Below are 20,335 nucleotides of genomic sequence, written 5' to 3'. Positions count from 1 at the left end.
CAAAAGGAAAGATAGCTCCATTGCCGTTTTCTACAATCACGCTAGGTGGCGTTTACACAGTTTACTCATCCCCAATGTACACTGACTTCTCCACACCATCCTTCATGTCATCCATGTACTCAAAATGTACAGAATAGAAAGTAGACTTGTAGTTCTTCGAGCCCCTTATGTACTCTAGGTAACCGGGGGCTCCTGGAATAATTACATTATCTGCAAAAACAACAGATCCCTTCTTCAACAGCTTCTCTTCCTCGATAAGTTTGATGTCCCGGATGTAGAGGTACGTCCAATGGTCCAGGAAAACCAGATCCAGCTTCGTGACGTCATACTTGTCTTTGAGCTCCCGGATGACGTCACCACTGTCCACGTTGATGACCTCGATCTGTTTAAACATAATTTAGTGAGCTTGAGTTCCAAGAAACTAAATTCATTAACCAACTGTAAAAGTAAATCTGATCAATGCGAATGATTCACCGTGATCTTTATCAAAGTTAGAATAGACTGGCTGACATAATATATAAGTACTATCATAGTTAGCAAAACTGCAAAATAAGACAACAATAAGAGAAAACTGCAAAAAGTTCACACATTCTAAAGAAAGTGATGAAAAAATGAATGAGTGTAATGAACTAGTTTTGGAACAACTGAGATGATTTTGAATATTTAGCGTTGACAATTTTTTAATACAAAGAAGAATTGCCAGGTACAGAATAGATTCTTATGACGCGATGTGATTCAAACTGGGTTGAAGCTAATAATTCCATTCATTTTTATTAAGTACTTGTACTGGGTAGTGGTGTACCCAGGAAGAATAAAGTATCAACAAGCTACCTTGTCCTGTAGACCGGCCAGCTTCACAACTTCCCTAGCAACGGCGGCACAATCCGGGTTGACTTCGACGGTGATGAGGCGAGCGGATGGAGACAATTGCCGGGCGATGCGAACCGCCGAGTAGCCGCAGTACGTACCCAGTTCCAGACATGTAGTCGGCCGCAGCTCCCGCACTATTTCATCCAGGATGTCGCCTTTCTCCTCCGCCGCGTTCATGGCCCATTCCTGCGTTCTGCAGAACTCGTCAAACGTTTCCAGAACACTGTCGGGGTCTCCCTCCCGCGCATGCTCCTGCAATGTAAGTCAAAAACATCTAACATCTACTAACCTACGTGAATAGTTTCATCAGGTTGGTAAGTCACTGAATAAAAGACTCTTCTTACACAACCAAGATATTTATTCAACCGACGTTTCGGTGACCAACTGTCACCTTTTTCAAGGCAATTCTGACTGGTTCACATAGTAATGCAGCACAGGTGTTGCTGCTTATACATATTAATGAGATGCAAACGCAAAATATTTACATATGTACAATCACAGGGGATGACATCACTATGCGGTCACAAACGTGAACCAGTCAGAATTGCCTTGAAGAAGGTGACTGTTGGTTGAATAAATCTCTTGGTTGTGTCAAAAGAGTCATTTTATTCATCTACTAACCTAATTTTGACAGGGTACATAATTCCGCCACCCTAAAATGATACGTCCAAATCCAACACCTCCCAGTATATGCACTCGCGTATATCTAAAACTGTGCATACCTGGGGTATGCTGCACTAGAGATCGCCCAAACCCACTGTTTTTCAAAGTGGCGGATTTATGTAACCCGTCTTATTAATGTTAATGGAGGTTACCCAGTTGGTGATAAAATGGCAGACACTCGCAAGGGTTTAACGCTACTTATCCTTTATCCGTGTGTGTGCTATTTGCGTTGCCTTTAAAAACGGGTTATTGAAAGAATTTGCTAGATACAACAACGGCGCGACGGATGGTAGTTTCAAATTGCAATATTTTGTGACAACATCGACAGAGAATATGACAAGGCAAAGAACAGAAAGAAATGATGGTTTACTCTTTTGCCAGATTTGTGTCTATTGACTCTTACCGAAAAACGCATCGGATAAGAGTTAACTAATGTTAACGTCCGCATAGCTTGATAGCGTGAACCCTTGTCGTAAAGAAAAGAAACACACCTTACCAACAACTATTTCATACACAATATCTTACTTAATATATTCAAAACTATTCATCCATCTGATTCCCTTTGCTGTAATTAATCTCACCTTAAGGTACTTAAGAGCGCGCTGCTCCCTGGTTGTTCCCTTCAGGAAGTTGTAGATGACGGGGGAGATGAAGGCCAGCCATTGGTCCTTCAGCCAGTCCCGTCGAGAGTACGCGAAGGCTGACGCCATCGCAAAAGTTACCGCCGATACACCAATCAGCGCCTTTGTATTGGCGTCCATCTTAGTATGGCTGTCGGTCGAAAACGATAGAAAACTAGAAATAATCATTTGCTAGGAAATACTGATTTCAGGCTCGCGATTTGATGTAATTTTAGTCAGGGAAAAAGTGTGAATAGTTGACATGATTTGTAGGAGTGAACATTACATCTTGTTATTGAGCACTATCTACTAGAATGTCATGAACTTAAGGCGATCTCCGGCTATTAACAACTGATGGTACTGCAACCTGGAAGGGACGAAAGCTATGGTAATACAATGTACTGGTTTTGCCTTACCAGTTGACAGAAATGTGTGGGCGACTGGAACGTGCAGAATTCCAAGATGGCGGCACCCGGGGCAATTCCAAAACAGGTTTCACTTATCACGAACCTGTGTGTGTGTGTGTGTGCGTGTGTGTGTGTGTGTGTGTGTGTGTGTGTGTGTGTGTGTGTGTGTGTGTGTGTGTGTGTGTGTGTGTGTGTGTATGTAGATGACATTGGCTTTGAATGCTGTCTATGAACACGATTACATGAGAATGCCTGGGTGGTTTACATTGATATTTTGTCTCTGAGTAGGTCTTAATTCGACCTCGAAATGATAAGATGTTGGGCCTCCAAGTGACTTTCAAAGGTAAAATGTACTTTCGCACTCAAAGGACTCAACACTTACTGCTTAAGAGAGTATTACCTACTTGGCTTCAGTTGAAAATACACTGAGCCACAAAAAGGTAATGAAATGGAAAAAAAGGCCATTGGGACACAAAGTTGACGATTCAGTACTTCACAATACCAAGCACATTATATATTGTCCTTGACAATACAATGTAGCATGTCAGCCAGGGTGAAAGCTGAATACCTTGTTTTTCAAAGTAGACAAAAGACGAATTTCTTAAAATATACATAAATTACTACACACGGTCACTTGTGTCAATCCTGTTTCCAGTAGGTAATAGAATTGCACGAAAATGTGCAAAGATGCGGCTAGTATCGGGACAGACACGACGCCATTTGGATGACACTGAAGATATCCAACATGATTATACATATGCATGCATGCTAATGTGCTAACTATAGTTTCGTCGCTTAATTTGAATGATTTGACATGACTCAAATTTGTGGTAAACCCTACAAACATACCTTTAAGTTGGATGAGTTTGGGGCAAGTTCAGTCAATAAGAAAAACGTTGCCTTTTGCGAGAATGCACGCTTTTGTTGTATCGGCTGCAGGGTCGGCCTATATCCTTCGACCAGTACAACCGCCCTTTTACGTCACGCACCATTGTGTTCCTATATAATGTCCTTGGTTCTATAAAGCATAATTATAGCCATTGATCTTCTCTCAGGGTCATTGAACCAGCTGGGATTTTTCAGTTGATTTGCTGGGTTAGCTGACTTCTATCTATACATGTCTCTGTTTTAGACCATTGGAAGTTCACACGCCAACTACAAACACTGTGTACAAAACAGAACAACGTCTTAAATCGAAGTTTGTGACAAAGTCACCTAATAAGACACTGCGATGTATTCATTCAAAAGAGGCCAGTACCGAGAGCTGAACCGTAGAGTCCTCGTCGAGTATTCTGATTATTTTCTTGGATATATTCTTATCCAGCTGGTGCGATTTTTTTCTAACGGGCGGAAAGGGGGTATCCGTACTTTTAAAATTAAAATCGGACCAAAATTTGTTTACCGCCCCCCTCCCCCTTGGGGCGTGCCTGCCTTTCCACTGACTGGACTAGGCGACACTCCAGTAATCGGCGCAGGCGCAGAAGGCCAACTTTTAGCAACTTTTAGAAATAGGTTTGGTACCCTTGGTAAAAGTAGTTGTATAGGGTATTTTTCTCGGATATGTTGGTATTTCTGAGCTGGATGTTACAGGTAAGGGTTTCTTCCTTCTAATTGTGTTGAAAAATCAGACTTTCATCCATGTTTGTGGTGTCTGTAGGCAGTAGAAGTTTGGTGTTTTTGTGTGATTATCAGGTAGAGAAGGAGGTCAAAGGTCAATTTTTGTAAACAGGGCCGGATTCGTAGGGGTTGTGCCGATTAGAAAGTTGAAATTATGCTCTAGATTGAAACTTTGGAGGCCTGACAGCCCTGCCAATGCATGTTTTTCATGGACTAAAACTCAGGTAGGTGACTTTTGACAGCTTCTTTCTTACATGATTGTCATATATTAAGATAGGAAGCTTTATTACGCTTCTGTGGCCACTAGCCCATTTGATAAAGCTTAGTGCCACTTTCATCTTTTAGTCGGGTAAGCTTTTCAACCTTATTCAGACGGATGCTGTTGGTGATTTTTGAGGCCTGCGCCAATTTTTATGCCGCATAACTCCTGAAACGGCTTACGCTAGAACACATCAGACTTGTTGACTTTTCCTAAAATTTAATTGGCAACAATTTCAAAGTTATGAAGTGGGTTCTTCAATTATAATGTTGACATGGCAATGTGTGTCTGACACCCATGTTTATTCTCTAATTTCGGTTTGAGCAATCTTAACATCTTATGTAATACATGTATTCATGATTCATGCTAATTTGATGACGTCATTGGTCAAAATCCAAGATGGTGGACCATATCATTCGATAAGGTATAACCAAGTTATTGTTCGTCGTATTTTGTATTTTGTCACTACCTTTTTTTTTACAAAAAAACATCATACGAATGTATCATCCTTCTGAAAATTTGATGGTCACACGATAAGTAGGTTAGGAGTTAGAAAGGGCGGGCTTCAAAAGCCCCTCCCCTTTCCAGGATGCCTAAAAAAGCCCGGCCTGAATAGGGTTAAACGACTGGTAAACTAGACGTGGCCTAACCAGTCAGACTTTCTAAAGGGGGTAAGTAGTTGTGATTAAAAAGTGAATAAAGTTTTTATTTCATTCTGTCCGATGGATATATCTGCATAGTCAGTTCACTGGTCCCACCCAGATGACAAAGTTCTACGACACCATAGAAGAACTTTATTGCACAACAATTGTACATGGTACAAAGTATGGCAAGAATTCGTAAACATAATACAAAGTAGAAGTATAGAATAAAACTTAACATCCTAATTACTAATACAATACAATAAGGGATAGTATATATTTTGATATAGCATGCTAATTACTAATACAATACAATACAATAAGGGATAGCATACATTTTTATATAGCATATACCTCCGCAAACAATCAATTTGACAATTTATGATTCATACCTCATAACATTCCTCACTTCCTGTATCACTCCTGTCATCAGCATGAACTTCTAGTCTTTACTATGTAACACAAAAATGAATCACCGGGTTTCCATGCTAATTAATCTATAATTCATAATGCACGAATAATGATGTTCCAGAACAGAAGTTAAACATGTCACAGATAATCTTAGAATTACAACACTACACAAGTTCAAGTCTTTCGAAAATGTGTCTAGTAGGTGAATGGATAGAAGTAGATAGTTGGGGCTAGAATCGGTGATGCTGCTAACCCTATAGCTGCATAAGCTCGATTTGGGACAGACAAGGCGTCATTGGCATGGCACTGAAGGTGTCTTACATAATAAGACAGGGGTAAGCCTGCTAATGTGGTAAAGCCTCGGCAAAATATCTTCAAGTTGTGTTTTTGGTTACCCGGCCGACCCTAGCAAAAACCGGCCGACCCTAGCCATTGTATGTGTTGTGTTACGAAAAAAAAAACTTGAAAAAAACTTCTCAAGCCAATGGATATAAAGTTCATGAGCTACATTGTACACCAACTATTCAACATTCAAACAAAACGAGTGCAACCAACTAAACAAACTGAGTGCGACTAATTGTTAAAAACGTGAATAAGGTAACAGGCAAAAGTAAAGATACTCCATCGGTAATTGCCATTTTCTACAATCACGCTAGGTGGCGTTTATACTGTTTATTCATCACCAATATACACTGACTTCTCCACACCATCCTTCATGTCATCCATGTACTCAAAATGTACCGAATAGAAAGTAGATTTGTAGTTCTTCGAACCCCTTATGTATTCTAGGTAACCGGGGGCTCCTGGAATAATGACGTTATCTGCAAAAACAACAGATCCCTTCTTCAACAGCTTCTCTTCCTCGATAAGTTTGATGTCCCGGATGTAGAGGTACTTCCAATGGTCCAGGAAAACCAGATCCAGCTTCGTGATGTCATACTTGTCTTTGAGCTCCCGGATGACGTCACAACTGTCCACGTTGATGACTTCGATCTGTTTGAACAGAATTTAGTGAGCTTGAGTTCCAAGAAATTAAATTTATTAACCAACTGTAAATCTGATCAATGCGGATGATTCACCGTGATCTTTATCAAAGCTAGAACAGGCTGGCTGACATAATATATACGTACTATCATTGTTAGCAAAACTGCAAAATAAGACAACAATGAAAGAAAACTGCAAAAATTTCAGCACTTTCTTGAGCGTAATGAATTAGTCTTGGAACAACAGAGATGATTTTGAATATTTAGCGTTGACACTTTTTACAAAGAAGAATGTGTTATGTTAAGAATTGCCAGGTACAACATAGATTCTTATGACGCTATGTGATTCAAACTGGGTTGAAGCTAATAATTCCATTCATTTTTATTGAGTACGTGTACTGGGTAGTGGTGTACCCAGGAAGAATAAAGTATCAACAAGCTACCTTGTCCTGTAGACCGGCCAGCTTCACAACTTCCCTAGCAACGGCGGCATAATCCGGGTTGACTTCGACGGTGATGAGGCGAGCGGAAGGAGACAGCTGCCGGGCGATGCGAACCGCCGAGTAGCCGCAGTACGTCCCCAGTTCCAGACATGTAGTCGGCCGCAGCTCCCGCACTATTTCATCCAGGATGTCGCCTTTCTCCTCCGCCGCGTTCATGGCCCATTCCTGCGTTCTGCAGAACTCGTCAAACGTCTCCAGAACGCTGTCAGGGTTTCCCTCCCGCGCATGCTCCTGTCATGTAAGGTCAACAATAGCATGTTCAGAACACGAGATTTTTAAACCGGAAGTTCCGCTGTAGTACCATATAAAGTCGCTAGGGTGCCCAATTCCTAGAATTCTTGCAGACTGCACACAATACTATATCATTAGGCTCTCCTCTAAGGTGTCGCCAAAAACATTTACCCAGTTGGTGACAAAATGGTCGACACTAGCAAGGCGCTAACTATCCTTTATCCCCGTGCCAATAAGCGTTGCTTTAAAAAACGGATTAATGAGAGAATTTGCTAAATACAACATCGGCGCGGCGCAGGGTAGCTTCAAATTGCAATGTTTTTTTAATTAACTAGTGAGAAAATATAACATACATGTTTATAAGTGACAAGGCATGAAACAGAAAGAAATGATGGTTTACTCTAGATCTTTTGCCAGATTTGTTTCAATTGACTCTTACCGAAAAACGCATCGGATAAGAGTAACTAATTTTAACGTCCGCACAGCTTGATCATAAACCCTTGTCGTAAAGAAAATAACTCATCTTACCAACAACAATTTCATACACACTGTCTTACTTATATTCAAAACTATTCATCCATCTGATTCCCTTTGCTGTCATTGATCTCACCTTAAGGTACTTAAGAGCGCGCTGCTCCCTGGTTGTTCCCGTCAGGAAGTTGTAGATGGCGGGGGAGATGAAGGCCAGCCATTGGTCCTTCAGCCAGTCCCGTCGAGAGTACGCGAAGGCTGACGTCATCGCACAAGTTCCCGCCACTGCACCAATCAGCGCTTTTGTATTGACGTCCATCTTGATATGACTGTCGGGCGATAGAACGATAGACAACTTGCAACTGAGTTACTTTATCTCATTTGATTGTGCAGTTTCATGTTACCATTTTCATAATCATATAATTCAACGATAGATTGCTTCCTGGCATTGATACAAATATTACTTGGATTAAGATTTACAATTCATAATCCAGTCTAAACGTCTTGCTACGGTAATCACCAAAAAGGAAACACCAACGCAACGACAGGAGTGGGCATCAGTCTTGTGGCATGAGAAAAACGGCGGGACTTTCTGTAGGCCATGAGCAAACGTATGATTATGTAACTAGTCATTCTTTCATGGAGAAGGAAACCGGGCCCATATACAGTGTAATGATATCCAAGTTACTCAAGCAACTTGATGAAATTTGGAAATGGTCAGACGTTTCAGACAGCACGCGTCTGCTGTCTTTCGTCAGTGACTACAAACTGGAGTTACCAGGTTTTAAACCAAAAGTCTGGTTCACCTCTGACTCTGAGCGAATCCTGCTTAACTAAAAATGTCAGAAAACGGTAACTAGAAGAAGAAAAAAACAGAGAGGGAGTCTGAAACGGAGGCTATCATCTACCGTTCTAAGAAAACTTGCCAACGCGTCGTCTGAACAATATCTACGAGTCTATGCTGGGTCGGAGAGAATCCAACAACATCACAGATAAAGAAAGTAAGGCAAAAACAGACAAAGGGAGAAGGTTGCAAACTTACCTCTTCGTAAATTTGTCGATTTGTGATTCGCTTTTTCGCCGCACCGATGCGTACGTACGTCCTTTTGCCGCAAGCGTCGATCAGCAACTGAGTGTCGTAGTTGTCTAGCCTCGTAGCTATGGAGTTTGAAGAGGACAAAGACAGTGTGTCACGTGATTAGCACATATGTAGTCTGTGCGACGCAGACACCGTTGTCCGTTTCTTCAAAGGGGCGAAGTTGGGCGTGCCACTACAAGCCGCTAGGGGGCCCAAAATCTGATCATTTCGAGGTATCATCAAGACTTACCCGCATACCAAATACAAAGACGCTCCATCTTGTGAGCAGACACGGCCCTCACAAATTCACAGCAAGTCACGAAAATGTCTCCGTTTTACGGAGGTAAATTTACAGAGCTTCCGTGCTTGGTTAAGGCACAAAAAGTAGTGAAATGGAAAATTGCCCTCAGGACACAAATTTGGCGATTCACAATTTTTTTATAGCATGTCAGCTAGAGCGGATCGACGATTAAAAGTTTTGTTTCAATGTAGACATCAAACAAATTTACATTAATTACACAATCATGAAATATGCGCAGATGACTACACAAGTTCAAGGTTCTCGATAACGTGTCTAGAAGGTGAGTGAATAGAACTAGGTAGTGCAGAATTAGGGTTAGAATTGGTGATACTACTAACCCTAAATCTGCACCCCCTCGATTCGGAACAGGCAAGGCGTCATTGGCATAGCACTGAAGATGTCCCACGTTATATACAGACTCTGAGGTATATCTGCTAATGCGGTAAGACCTAAGAAAAACAAAACTAGGTACCGGTGTTTTCGGTTACCCGACCGGCCTTAGCAAAAACCTGCATGTAGCTGCCGGCCGTACGCGCGTTGCCTTTTTTGGGAGGTCTGCTGCTAGCAAGGAAGATAAGATTTTCGATCTGACATTTGAGTGATGAAAATTCACAACAGAAATTGCCTTGCAAATTTCCTCACATACTTCCTGTATTTCAGGCTCTGATTAAGGTTTTGTAGTTATGTGAAAATGTGTATTAGACATTTTACAATTCATATACTTGTGCTTAAACAATGTATATCTGTATAATTATATGATGTTGAAAATACCAGTGCCCTGATGTGTTCCAATATTCCATTGTTACACTGCATGTAACGTTTACGTTATGTAGGATCCCTTCGGCCGAAATCTGAAAAGAGAGCGAGAATATCTACCTGCCTAACGTTACCCTATTTTTTCAGGGCATCAACCGGACAGACAAAATTTTTGTATCCTACGCCTAACTGTAGTTGTCTCGCTTTTCCTGGCAAACCCTAAAAGACCTACCTTTTACTTGGATGAGTTGGGGGTGTCAATCGCCGAGACAAACTTTGCTTTTTGTTACCAGGGCTGTCATTAGTCTGTACTGTTCGACCCGTGCGACCGCCATGTTACATGACCCACACTATTGTGTTCTAATAATCCATTGACCTTCGTTCATCAGGGTCATGGAAACAGCTGAGCTTTACCCGTGGGTTGATTGAGAGGGTTAGCGGGGTCCTATTTATACAGGTGCCTGTTTTAGACCGCTGGAATTTCAAAGCCCCCCCCCCCTTCCTTTTTTGACCAACCTTTGCTAAGCTGACCTTAAATATTTCTGTCAACAAGAAACCGGTCACTGAATAATTTAAAATATCGATTATAGTTCACAAAGGCTGGTTTATGATTTGTTTTACTCTGCAGATGAGTGAGGATTGAAAAAAAACTGCTTTTCTCCCGCGGACAACAGCTTGAATAGACTAGCATAAGCAGAAGAACCTCTGACATACCTTTATTCGTTGCTTTTAAATTTTGGTGACAGATAGGACCTCGGTCATTTCTCCCCACCTAATTAGGCACACCAGGTGTCTTCTCCTCGCCTTCAAAACGTCTCAACTCCTTGCACACCCGCTGAGAAAAGCGTTAGACAGTGACTGTAACACAGAAGAACGAGCGATCATGTTTTCGAGGCGTTTTGTCCGGCTGAACAGAGGACATGTAAGAGATAGCGGCGAAATAGAGGTGCTGTTACAGTAAGAGCGAACATAAAACAACAGAGATGTCACAACATATACGGGTGGTTGTTCTTGGGCGTATCGGGTAACCCGGAGATGTATACATATACCGCAAAGACCAACAAACACACAACAAAACGTTTACACAATGAATTCATACATTCGAAATTTTCAAACTCAAGCCCGAAGCCTATTTGCAAGGAAACACACAATTATACAACAAGTTTAAAAAATTTTAAGAAAATGAAAAAATGTATTGTCTATAGCTATTTGAAGTTTCTACGTACTTTATTTCTGAATAATTAGTATAAATGTAGTTTTTGTAAAGGCTTCCTTTTGTAAAGGCTTCCTTTTGTAAAGGAAAATTCATCAAGGCGTAACTCAAAGGAGTACTGGAAGCATCTATATATAAATAGACATCGACGCTCCAAGCAGAAATGTTCACTCGTTCTCCCCCTGGGTGTCCTTACATTAACCAAACAAGGGGTTGACCTAGGAGCTTTTAACCATTCATACTGTAGTATTGTGTATTGTATGTTTGTTCTAAGCGCAATAAAGATGATTGTAACTCTCTAAACGGCGCACATTCAGCGAGAAAGTGTACCGTATTCGTCGAGGCTAAATAAAGGCAAAAAGAAACAAAAGGCTACCATAATGGTTTCGGATTTTGACATTCAATCCAGTCGCCCTGAATATACAACAAGGCGTAACACAAAGGAGTACTGTAAACATATATAAATAGACGTCGACGCTCCAAGCAGAAGTGTTCACTCGTTCTCATTTAAATGTACAAATTGCTGTGGCCAGCCTTTACGATTTGATATGAGCCAAATTACGGACACCATCGATGCTTTCTTCATTTTCCCACAACACCTTTATGTTTTACAAAAAATGCACCACAACATTATTTATGAGTTTTGACTTGGAAGAAGTTATAGCAATGGGTGGCCTACAAAGCCCTAAAATACAGCTGTCGCATGAGGAGACATGCAAAATTTAAAAAGCAGCCGAGAACGTAACAATTCAGTTCAAAGAATGACCGGTTAACTGGTGAATCCAGCTACCGAGGCCCTCCGACAAATCAAGTCAGATCGCTCCTGTCACTGTTCTTGTACGCTGTGCAAGGTGCATGTTGCCAAATTCTGTAACTTCCGTTACCGTTTGAAGTAAGACGTTCCAAACATTAAGATATGCCACATATAAGGTGCCAAAATGTCATTTTTATGAAGTTTTTATACGAAGTCGTCATAAAAACGACAGTTTGTCACCTTATACAAATGTATGTGGCATATCTTAATGTCAGGAACGTCTCACTTCAAACGGTAACAGAATTTAAATGAGAACGAGCGGTTGCGGCTTACTTAACTATTAGCATGTACCAGCTAGGGGAGGTACATGTAAGTGATTACCTCACCCAATATATGTACAATTACAAACTCATTAAATTCACTTGTCCTGTCCTTTGCACACACAAATTTAGTTGTTTATGTTCCTTAGCGCCTTTCCTTTATTTTCCCTTCGTTTTATTTGTACCGGGCACTTCAACGGTGTTGTATTTAACCCATGCGCAACTTCTGATAATCTCGGATATGAGGCTTGAAGCAGTAAAGAAGAAGAAGAATACAACCCACAGACCTATCGTCACGGGAGACTCCGGTACCTGGGCCACATTCTCCGCATGGACCTTTCTAGACTGGTCACCCAAAAAGCCTACGTGTGCGGATCGGAGGAAACAACCCTGCTGAAGGAGTGTACGTGTGAACATTTAACTTTTGAACACTTAGCCGGACTGACAAACATGGAATAGGCGGATGTGGAGTGCTAGAATCAATAGGATAAAGTGACTCCAATATTATTGTTTATAGGCATGTAGAATAAGACCATGGGTCTGTAATGTGAAACATACATACACTGTAGGCCAGGCACCATGACCACACACATCCGCAAATAATCAAGTTTACCGTACCTTATTCATAAGCCACACACCATCCGTGACTTCAAGTCTTTATTACGTTACACAAACCAATCCTGGGGTTTCCATATTTATTAGGCAATAGACTCTATAATTTGCATAATACATGAATAGTGGTGTTCCAGAACAGAACAAAAGTTCAATATATTACAAAACTTTGATGGAATCATTATCATAGAATTAACAGAAGAAACGATCTTGTTGAAGTATCATTTTCCCAAAAAAAAGTCTCTGGGTAAAATCCGAACACATTGGTTATTCCCTTTATATTGCACTGTACAACTTGCTCCTGTTACATTTATTGCTAACTTGGTTTACTTTTGCTGTATATGTGACGTAAACTGTTTCATTTTTCTTTATCAGTTCGAATTTTTCTTCAGTTTTTAGTTTGTAACACGGATGGGTTTGACCACAGGTTTACAGAGATCTTTATTGACACAACAAAAGCACAGCGACTTTCGTAAGGTCTACTATATCTATACATACATTCAAACGAATAGGTGCATACAAATGAGTTTGATTGCACACAATCATATGGGATAGAGCAACATATCGTAATTTCACGTGTCGTATACTTATACATTACTTGTTCTTATGTCCAAACATTCTTTGATGTATATACCTATCTGTACACAGTAAGGATTATCACCTCCTAGTATATAATTGAATCTATCAACAGAACGGAGCGCATTGAATTCACTTGAACAACGCGGCGGAGATAAAGGTAAATAGCTTTGAGCGTTTATCCTCATATCTTTTACATACATGCGTAAATATCATAAAGTTCATAACATCAGCACATTCAGTTTTCTGCAAAGGTATGTTAATCAAGATAAACATCCCATGACAATCACATCACACCAATAACGGCAGTTAGTTTAAGTACACCATATTGTATAAGATAGACGGATTAGCCTAGTAGAATGTTATCTATGTACCAGTGAATGCCATACTCTGTACCTTGTACAATTGTTGTGCAATAAAGTTATCATTTGTAACGCTACCTCGAACCAACATAGTAGCACATTGTCGATGTCTATTCAAGTATGAATACATGAGTCATTTCATACAGAATGCATATATATGCCTGAAAAATGTCACGTGCCACGTGTCACAACACAATCCTCAAATTTTGATGACATGTAACTTCGCTTTGTATTGGCAAAGAACTATTAATATCAATATGCAGACTGTAATTTACCTTCTGATAAGCATGTATAGTAACTGTCATTATATCAATATCATCCCAAATGACCCATTAACAAAACAGCATTCGGTACAAACAGTAACTTGTTGTGATTTTGAGATTAACTTCGAGATTACACCGGAACAAGAACTGTTATCACTACTAACCTAGTACCAAGTAACTTTAATTTATACTTCAAAAATGCAGTGAGTTTCATACTTAAGCTTTTGACAAATTGTATGTTGACTAATGAATCAACGACTGTTATACTTTTCGATTGTCCTAACATTTAATTAAACAGTGTTTACTTCGAATTTAATTAAACAGTGTTTACTTCGAATTCAATAAACAGAGAAATTCCCATTCGCTGAGCACGGCACTACCATAAAGTACGAAGTGCTAACACACACACAAACTTGACTTTTGTACATTTTTCTTTCAAACTGGCATCTGTAGTGAAAATATGGCTACAGCACCAGACCTCTATGCTTTACCTCAATCAATAACTAGAAAAGTCGCATTCGTTGAGAACGGTACTATCACAAAGTGCAGAGTGTTAACACTCGTGCAAACTCGACTTAATATATGTACATTTTCTTTCAAACTGCCGTCTGTAGTACAGGATGGTTACAGTATCAGTGCCTTCTTGGCTGTTTGTCACCACAAGTTTGTTTGTTTGTTTGCTTGTTTGTTTGTTCATTTGCACAACAAGAAATTATATATTATGCTAAACAATAAAAGAAATATTTCTTGAATTGTTATATGTTGCTCGCGGGATCAGGAATATCAGTCATTTCTCTCGTCCACAGCATGCAAATAAGATGTTATTAATCAGTATATCATCATTCCATTATAGCCCTCAAAGACAATTCCTTGTTGCGTCATGTGTTAGTTACAAGTTCAAGAGTGTCCATAGCTTTCTAACATGCCTTCTAGTGGCAGTATACTTATAATATGATACTTATAATTACTGTAATGATTATTTGACTTTTTCCTCCCATATGGCCCTCTCTGTCAATGGCATTGTCGACGGGAAAGTATTCAATTTTTAAAATCATTTTCACCCAGTTATATCATTGAAAAAGGATACCATTTCAACTGATAATAACTTGAACTTCTGTACCTGCATGCACATATATGTAGCCGGTATAGCCGTCATTCAGCGTAACTCATACAGTTTGTTTTTAAAGCAGATCAATCAAACAATGATACATTACGGGGGTACTGTTTTGCGTGGAAAGATGGTAACGGTATTGCTCTGGTAGCTAGTGACCACCAACTGCCCACCCGGTCCAACAGCGACTCCCCACGGGTCTTTTATATCAACAACGCCTCGGAAAAATTCTCCTAGGTTTGTGAACATGTCTACCCGCCCATTAGCGTTATCTGCTATGATTATGTGACCCATGTTGCTCTTACGGATACCCGCGGGGCGAATCAGTTGACCTTTAAGATATCTTATGATGACAGGAAATTTGAATAAGAATTGTCCAGCCTTATTGTACACATAAACACCAGGGCTCGACATATAGTTCGTTAGAAAAATATTTCCTTCGTTGTCTAGTGTTATGTATGAGGTGACGAGTCGTCCGACCTTAACAGTCTGATAGATCGTTCCGTCTGGTCGGAGGATCAAGAGGTCAGAATAACCTTTTACCAGGATTTTGTTGTTGAGCTTATCCACGGCAATGCTAGGGTACGAGGACAGAGACTTTATGTTGAAGTTACTAACCTGCACACCGTCCTTGCGGTACCGTACTACAAATCCGTCTTCACGAGAGAAAGATTTCGGTTTTCCCACAACCCACAGAAAACCTTCTCCGTCAATGGTCACATCGCAAGGAGCCATTCTTTGTCCGTCATCTTTACCCGGCACAATCGTTTGGAAAAGGCGGAGATAGGTCCCATCCATGCCATAGACTTGAACTCGTCCGTTTCGCTTATCACCCACAAAAATCTTACTGTCAACAGACACAGCCACTCCGCGGATTTGCCCAAATTTTCCCGGTTCTCGTCCCTTTCCACCAAGAACAATTTTCACGTCATTGGCTTCTGTAAATAAAACGGTTGCAGTGTCACATTACATGGAACCAATTCACGTTTCATGGTGGTCGTATAGCTGTTGCCATCATTTACTTAAGTCCTACTACTTTGGAGATACTGATCATGTCGTTCTACTCCAGTTAGGATTGAACAACAAGGTTTCCATAGTTTTTTTAACATCATAATATGTTTTAGCAGTATATGTACCCCCTCCTTCAATAACACAGTGGAACGCTATAAATATATCGCTCTGAGGACAACACGATTGACAAAAGAAACACGTTAGATTGTTTCGGAATTAACATTATCCTTCCTCTTCCCCACCAACTTGTGAATTGAATAAAGTTACCCTGTGAGCTGTAGGAGGTTGATGGTAGTGTGGCGCCCGATGAGTTGTAGGAGGTTGATGGCACGGTACCGGTGGCACCTTCTGAGCTGTAGGAGGTTGATGGTAGTGTGGCGCCCTGTGAGCTGTAGGGGGTTGATGGTAGTGTGGCACCCTGTGAGCTGTAGGAGGTTGATGGCATGGTGGAACAGGGTGAGCTGTAGGATGTCGATGGCACGGTGGCTCCTTCTGAGTTGTAGGGCGTTGGTGGAAGTGTTGTGCCGTGTGAGTTGTGATAGGTTGGTGGTATTTTGGCACCCCCTGAGCGCTTGAAGGTTGCTGCATGTGAGCTGTAGGAGGTTGTAGTATGTGCTATGGTCCTCAAAGGACCACCGGATGAATTTATCTGTGATTGAAAAGCAAATTATACATTTCAGCTTCCTAGTGTTCTTGCGGTATGATTTTCTACCAGTGATGCTGGTCACCGTCAGTAGTCATCGCGAAGCCATCTTTCCAGAGGGTTTAGAGTTCATGATAGAAGCGTCATTGACAAAACAGTGGCTTTCGTACAGTCAAGTACATAATAGAAAAAGAATCTTAACATTCGTTTTACTAAACGATTTAGCTTAACATACGTCAATCTTTAATATCTTGATACAATAAGGTGGGAATAATCGTAGGTTTTAATACAATGTATCTTTTCTAATAATAAAGCCGTATTTATCCATTTGCCTGTTTTTGCATTGTGAGAGTTATCAAATCTAAAGATGTATTCGAATCTGTCTGTGGCATGATTCTAGTCTGTTGCAATCTGTATTATCTAAACAAAGACATGTGAATAACTTGTCACGTGAGATTTAATATCCAGGGCATTCCATGCCCATGGCCATGACAAAGTGAAATTGATGAGAATTCTATGAGCATTGCATTGAACGTTACTGACGTGATGGCCTTACAAAATGTTACTGTCAGTTGCTGTTTTTCTGTATTGTTGTGTACCTAACGTTAGCCAGACGCCTAGAGAACATTAGTGACTGACCAAATGTTCTTCCGCTTCTTCCTCAGGCGTGGAGGTGAGATACATGATGACTGTAACTACTGCCAAACACAAAGATGCTACAGCAACGGTGGTGACGACAGCCCAGAACAGCCTCTCACGGCGAGAAGACTTCTTACAGCCTCGGCATGTAGGGTCATCACTGGTGGTTTCCTCATCGACGCCATCTGTAAAAAAAAGGGAAGAAATGTTTCATATATTATTATGATATTTACTTCAGGAAATGCATGACTACCAAATAGTCATTAAGAATGGCCCTGATAAGCACCTAGTTGTGTGGTAGATAAATATATCAAATCAAAATTTCGGTCAAAGTACGTACTTTATATTATAGTGTTTAGAAGATGCGGTGCTTATCATTTTGCTTAATTAAGTAAAAAAAACACATTACAGAGTTTGATGACTATGTAATTTTACGAACATATCATGTATATGAAAGCACATTCCATCCACGAAGAATTGGCAGAAATTGCAATGACTTAAGAAGCGGATGGTCTTTAGAATCCACTGCATAACCATTGTCATTCCAATGTATAATAAAAAAAAACATCTGTTTGCTAGAATTGAAATAAAGATATGTACCTTTTTCTTCATCTTCTTGTAAGGCACCTGGACTCACATAGGATGGATTGTCTGCCACATTTGGGGGAAATGTGCCGTCTGCGCCTGCGTATTGCTGCCCACCATGGTTCCTTTGGTTACCCGTCTGACGTAGATTGTCGACGTCATCTCTGTCGGTGTTGTCGTACACGTGGCTGTCGTCGTCATCTCTGTCGGTGTTGTCGTACACGTGGCTATTGTCGTCATCTCTGTCGGTGTTGTCGTACACGTGGCTGTCAGGATTGTTCAGGCAATTGTCTCCAAGATAGCTTTTAGCTATGACTTCTCCATCTTCTGTGTGAACTGCCCTCAGGTCAATACCAAAAGACAGCAGAAAAAAAGACCCAACAATTTCTTGAAACTGAACATTAATGCTTTGATTAATATGATTTAAAAAATAAATCATTCACACAGATTGTGTTGCATCAGTGATAAACATTGACGGGAAAACAACCAGTATTCAAATCAAATGTAGTATCCCCCAAGGTTGAGCCTTGGGTGTTCAGTTGGTTCTTATTCTATAGCACACATGCTAACAAAAACATCAAAGCTGTCACAGTAGACCAAGGGGAGATTAATTAAACTGTGCCAAGTTGCAGAATTCTAGAATATCCTTTAGCACACTGAAGTAGCCGCTTGGCACCCAATTCTCTTTTGGTTACAGAGTTAGGAGAAGGTTATATTACTATATTCTTATCCACTGAGGAATCGCTGTATGGAACACTTAATAGACGTCTTAACTCATTTTCAAATGTTGCTGTGCCCTATTCAAACAAGACTTCAGAGACCTCACACCCCCAGAAAATGTTTTGATTATGCAAATGACTTTAACATTTAGATAATCTATGTATGGTTATGTGCACCTCACTTACACATGTCACAATGTTGACATTCCTATTTTGCCGCTTATCTGAATACTTACACTTTCGCATTTATTATGCAAATCATGATTTATTTGCATAATTGGTACCCGTGTGTGTTCTACCTGCCATAACTTACATGGCCTGGGTGCCAGACCACCGCGCTCCTGGAGCTAATCCCTCGGCTGGGGAAGCAACTCGCGCCGCCGCCACAGATAGCACACGGTCCACTAATTATCTCAAGCGCGATAGAAACCAGAGTTCGGCTGCCAAGCGCTTCCGGGTGCCAACTCTATCCCTACTACTAGGTCTTCCCCGCCCAAAAGGGCTTATTATCGCATCGCGCGAAAGGTCTGGTATCCAGGCTATAACTTACATACGTTACATGTAGAAGAGTCCTATAATGGAAAACACTTGAATCATAGCATTTCCTCTTTAATTATGCAAATCAAGTCCTAATTTACTTCTCATAGCGTACATCTCTGCCTGAACTACGTGTATACCGGATATCATGGAAATCCGTCGTTCCTTCGTTCACAAAAAAATGCCCCTGAAGTCCCAAAGAAAGCTGATAGAGGACCCAAAGCTACACCACTTCTTCTTTACGACAACACCTATCTGCCACCAAAAGATCAAGACCACAGCATGTCCATTGCAAAAGATACGAAAACCAGAAGTCTTGCTGTAGTACCAATATCGACCTTGACCTTAGTGTTTACACCACCTACCCACATACCGAATATCATTGCTATCCATCCAGTGGTTCCTATTAGAGATATTACGCATACTGACAAACAGGTCAACAACTATTACCTCTATTTTTTCATGGAGGAAATATAACCTTCTTGGCAAAGGTTATAAGAATAGAGCAATATTACCTATCCTTTATGGTCCCTCTACAAAGAAAGTCACAACCCTAGAGAATGTTGAAACCTTTAACTTATATCAAAACATTATATCCCTCAAACATTTATCACTCTACACTTATGGAATGAAAACACACACCGGCCGCGGCGTCGTAAGCCCCCGGACAGCCGGACTCCTGGGCGTTTGTTTCTTGTCCATACAGGTTAGGACGTGCTTCAGAAATCTGTAGACTTGGTTCAGAGACACTTGTCTTCCTGTCTAAGTTTTCTGCTCCGTAGAGATTAGAACGTGTTCCATCATGACTGAGATGACTTGGTTCAATGCCGGTGTCGCTGGTCGAAGGATCAGTGGCGTCACGACTGGTAACAGAACGGTGGTTATAGTCTTCCATTGCACTCACCGACTGCCCTTAGTTACCAAGCGACCGAAACAACGTTCACGAAACGGCGTCGTCACCACAACTCAATACGTCTCTGAACACGCTGTCAATGACGAGAAGAAAAAAAAAGATGTGATAGAATACTCGATTAGCTCAAAAGTAACCGTTCTACCAATGTGTGCTTGCGGCCTACACTGTGATTCTGGAACAGTAGTAAACAGGTTAGACTTTCAAATGCAGGCAAGCACAGTTGTTTACGACTTCCCTCTACTAGACTAATTAGCCACGCCTTTATT

The 20,335-nt window shown here is 40.8% G+C and overlaps 2 protein-coding genes across 2 annotated transcripts; both read right to left on the bottom strand.

The window, feature by feature from the left end:
* Window positions 1-46: 46 nt before the first annotated feature.
* Window positions 47-2,309, bottom strand: LOC136445620 (catechol O-methyltransferase-like). Its single transcript, XM_066443739.1, has 3 exons — window positions 2,115-2,309; window positions 832-1,122; window positions 47-382 (listed from the first exon to the last, which is right to left on the bottom strand). Exons 1-3 carry the CDS (start codon window positions 2,292-2,294, stop codon window positions 62-64), a joined length of 792 nt encoding a protein of 263 aa, XP_066299836.1. The 5' UTR covers window positions 2,295-2,309; the 3' UTR covers window positions 47-61.
* A 3,734-nt stretch (window positions 2,310-6,043) lies between these two features.
* Window positions 6,044-10,137, bottom strand: LOC136445621 (catechol O-methyltransferase-like). Its single transcript, XM_066443740.1, has 5 exons — window positions 10,044-10,137; window positions 8,719-8,834; window positions 7,816-8,005; window positions 6,915-7,205; window positions 6,044-6,481 (listed from the first exon to the last, which is right to left on the bottom strand). The coding sequence occupies exons 3-5, from the start codon at window positions 7,993-7,995 to the stop codon at window positions 6,161-6,163; spliced, it is 792 nt and encodes a 263-aa protein (XP_066299837.1). The 5' UTR covers window positions 7,996-8,005; window positions 8,719-8,834; window positions 10,044-10,137; the 3' UTR covers window positions 6,044-6,160.
* Between the last annotated feature and the right edge of the window lie 10,198 nt (window positions 10,138-20,335).

Source organism: Branchiostoma lanceolatum, chromosome 12, assembly GCF_035083965.1.
Source record: "Branchiostoma lanceolatum isolate klBraLanc5 chromosome 12, klBraLanc5.hap2, whole genome shotgun sequence".
NCBI lineage: Eukaryota > Metazoa > Chordata > Leptocardii > Amphioxiformes > Branchiostomatidae > Branchiostoma > Branchiostoma lanceolatum.
The sequence above is the reverse complement of the archived record's forward strand: the minus strand, read 5'-3'. Positions and strand labels throughout refer to the sequence as shown.

Bases quoted from the DNA above. Each gene is read 5' to 3' on its own strand.
- LOC136445620 (XM_066443739.1), bottom strand. From the start codon at position 2,294: ATGGACGCCAATACAAAGGCGCTGATTGGTGTATCGGCGGTAACTTTT. The intron at 1,123-2,114 runs GTGAGATTAATT...CTTACATTGCAG, and splicing joins GCGCTCTTAAGTACCTTAAG to GAGCATGCGCGGGAGGGAGA. The intron at 383-831 runs GTAGCTTGTTGA...ATGTTTAAACAG, and splicing joins TGGCCGGTCTACAGGACAAG to ATCGAGGTCATCAACGTGGA.
- LOC136445621 (XM_066443740.1), bottom strand. From the start codon at position 7,995: ATGGACGTCAATACAAAAGCGCTGATTGGTGCAGTGGCGGGAACTTGT. The intron at 7,206-7,815 runs GTGAGATCAATG...CTTACATGACAG, and splicing joins GCGCTCTTAAGTACCTTAAG to GAGCATGCGCGGGAGGGAAA. The intron at 6,482-6,914 runs GTAGCTTGTTGA...CTGTTCAAACAG, and splicing joins TGGCCGGTCTACAGGACAAG to ATCGAAGTCATCAACGTGGA.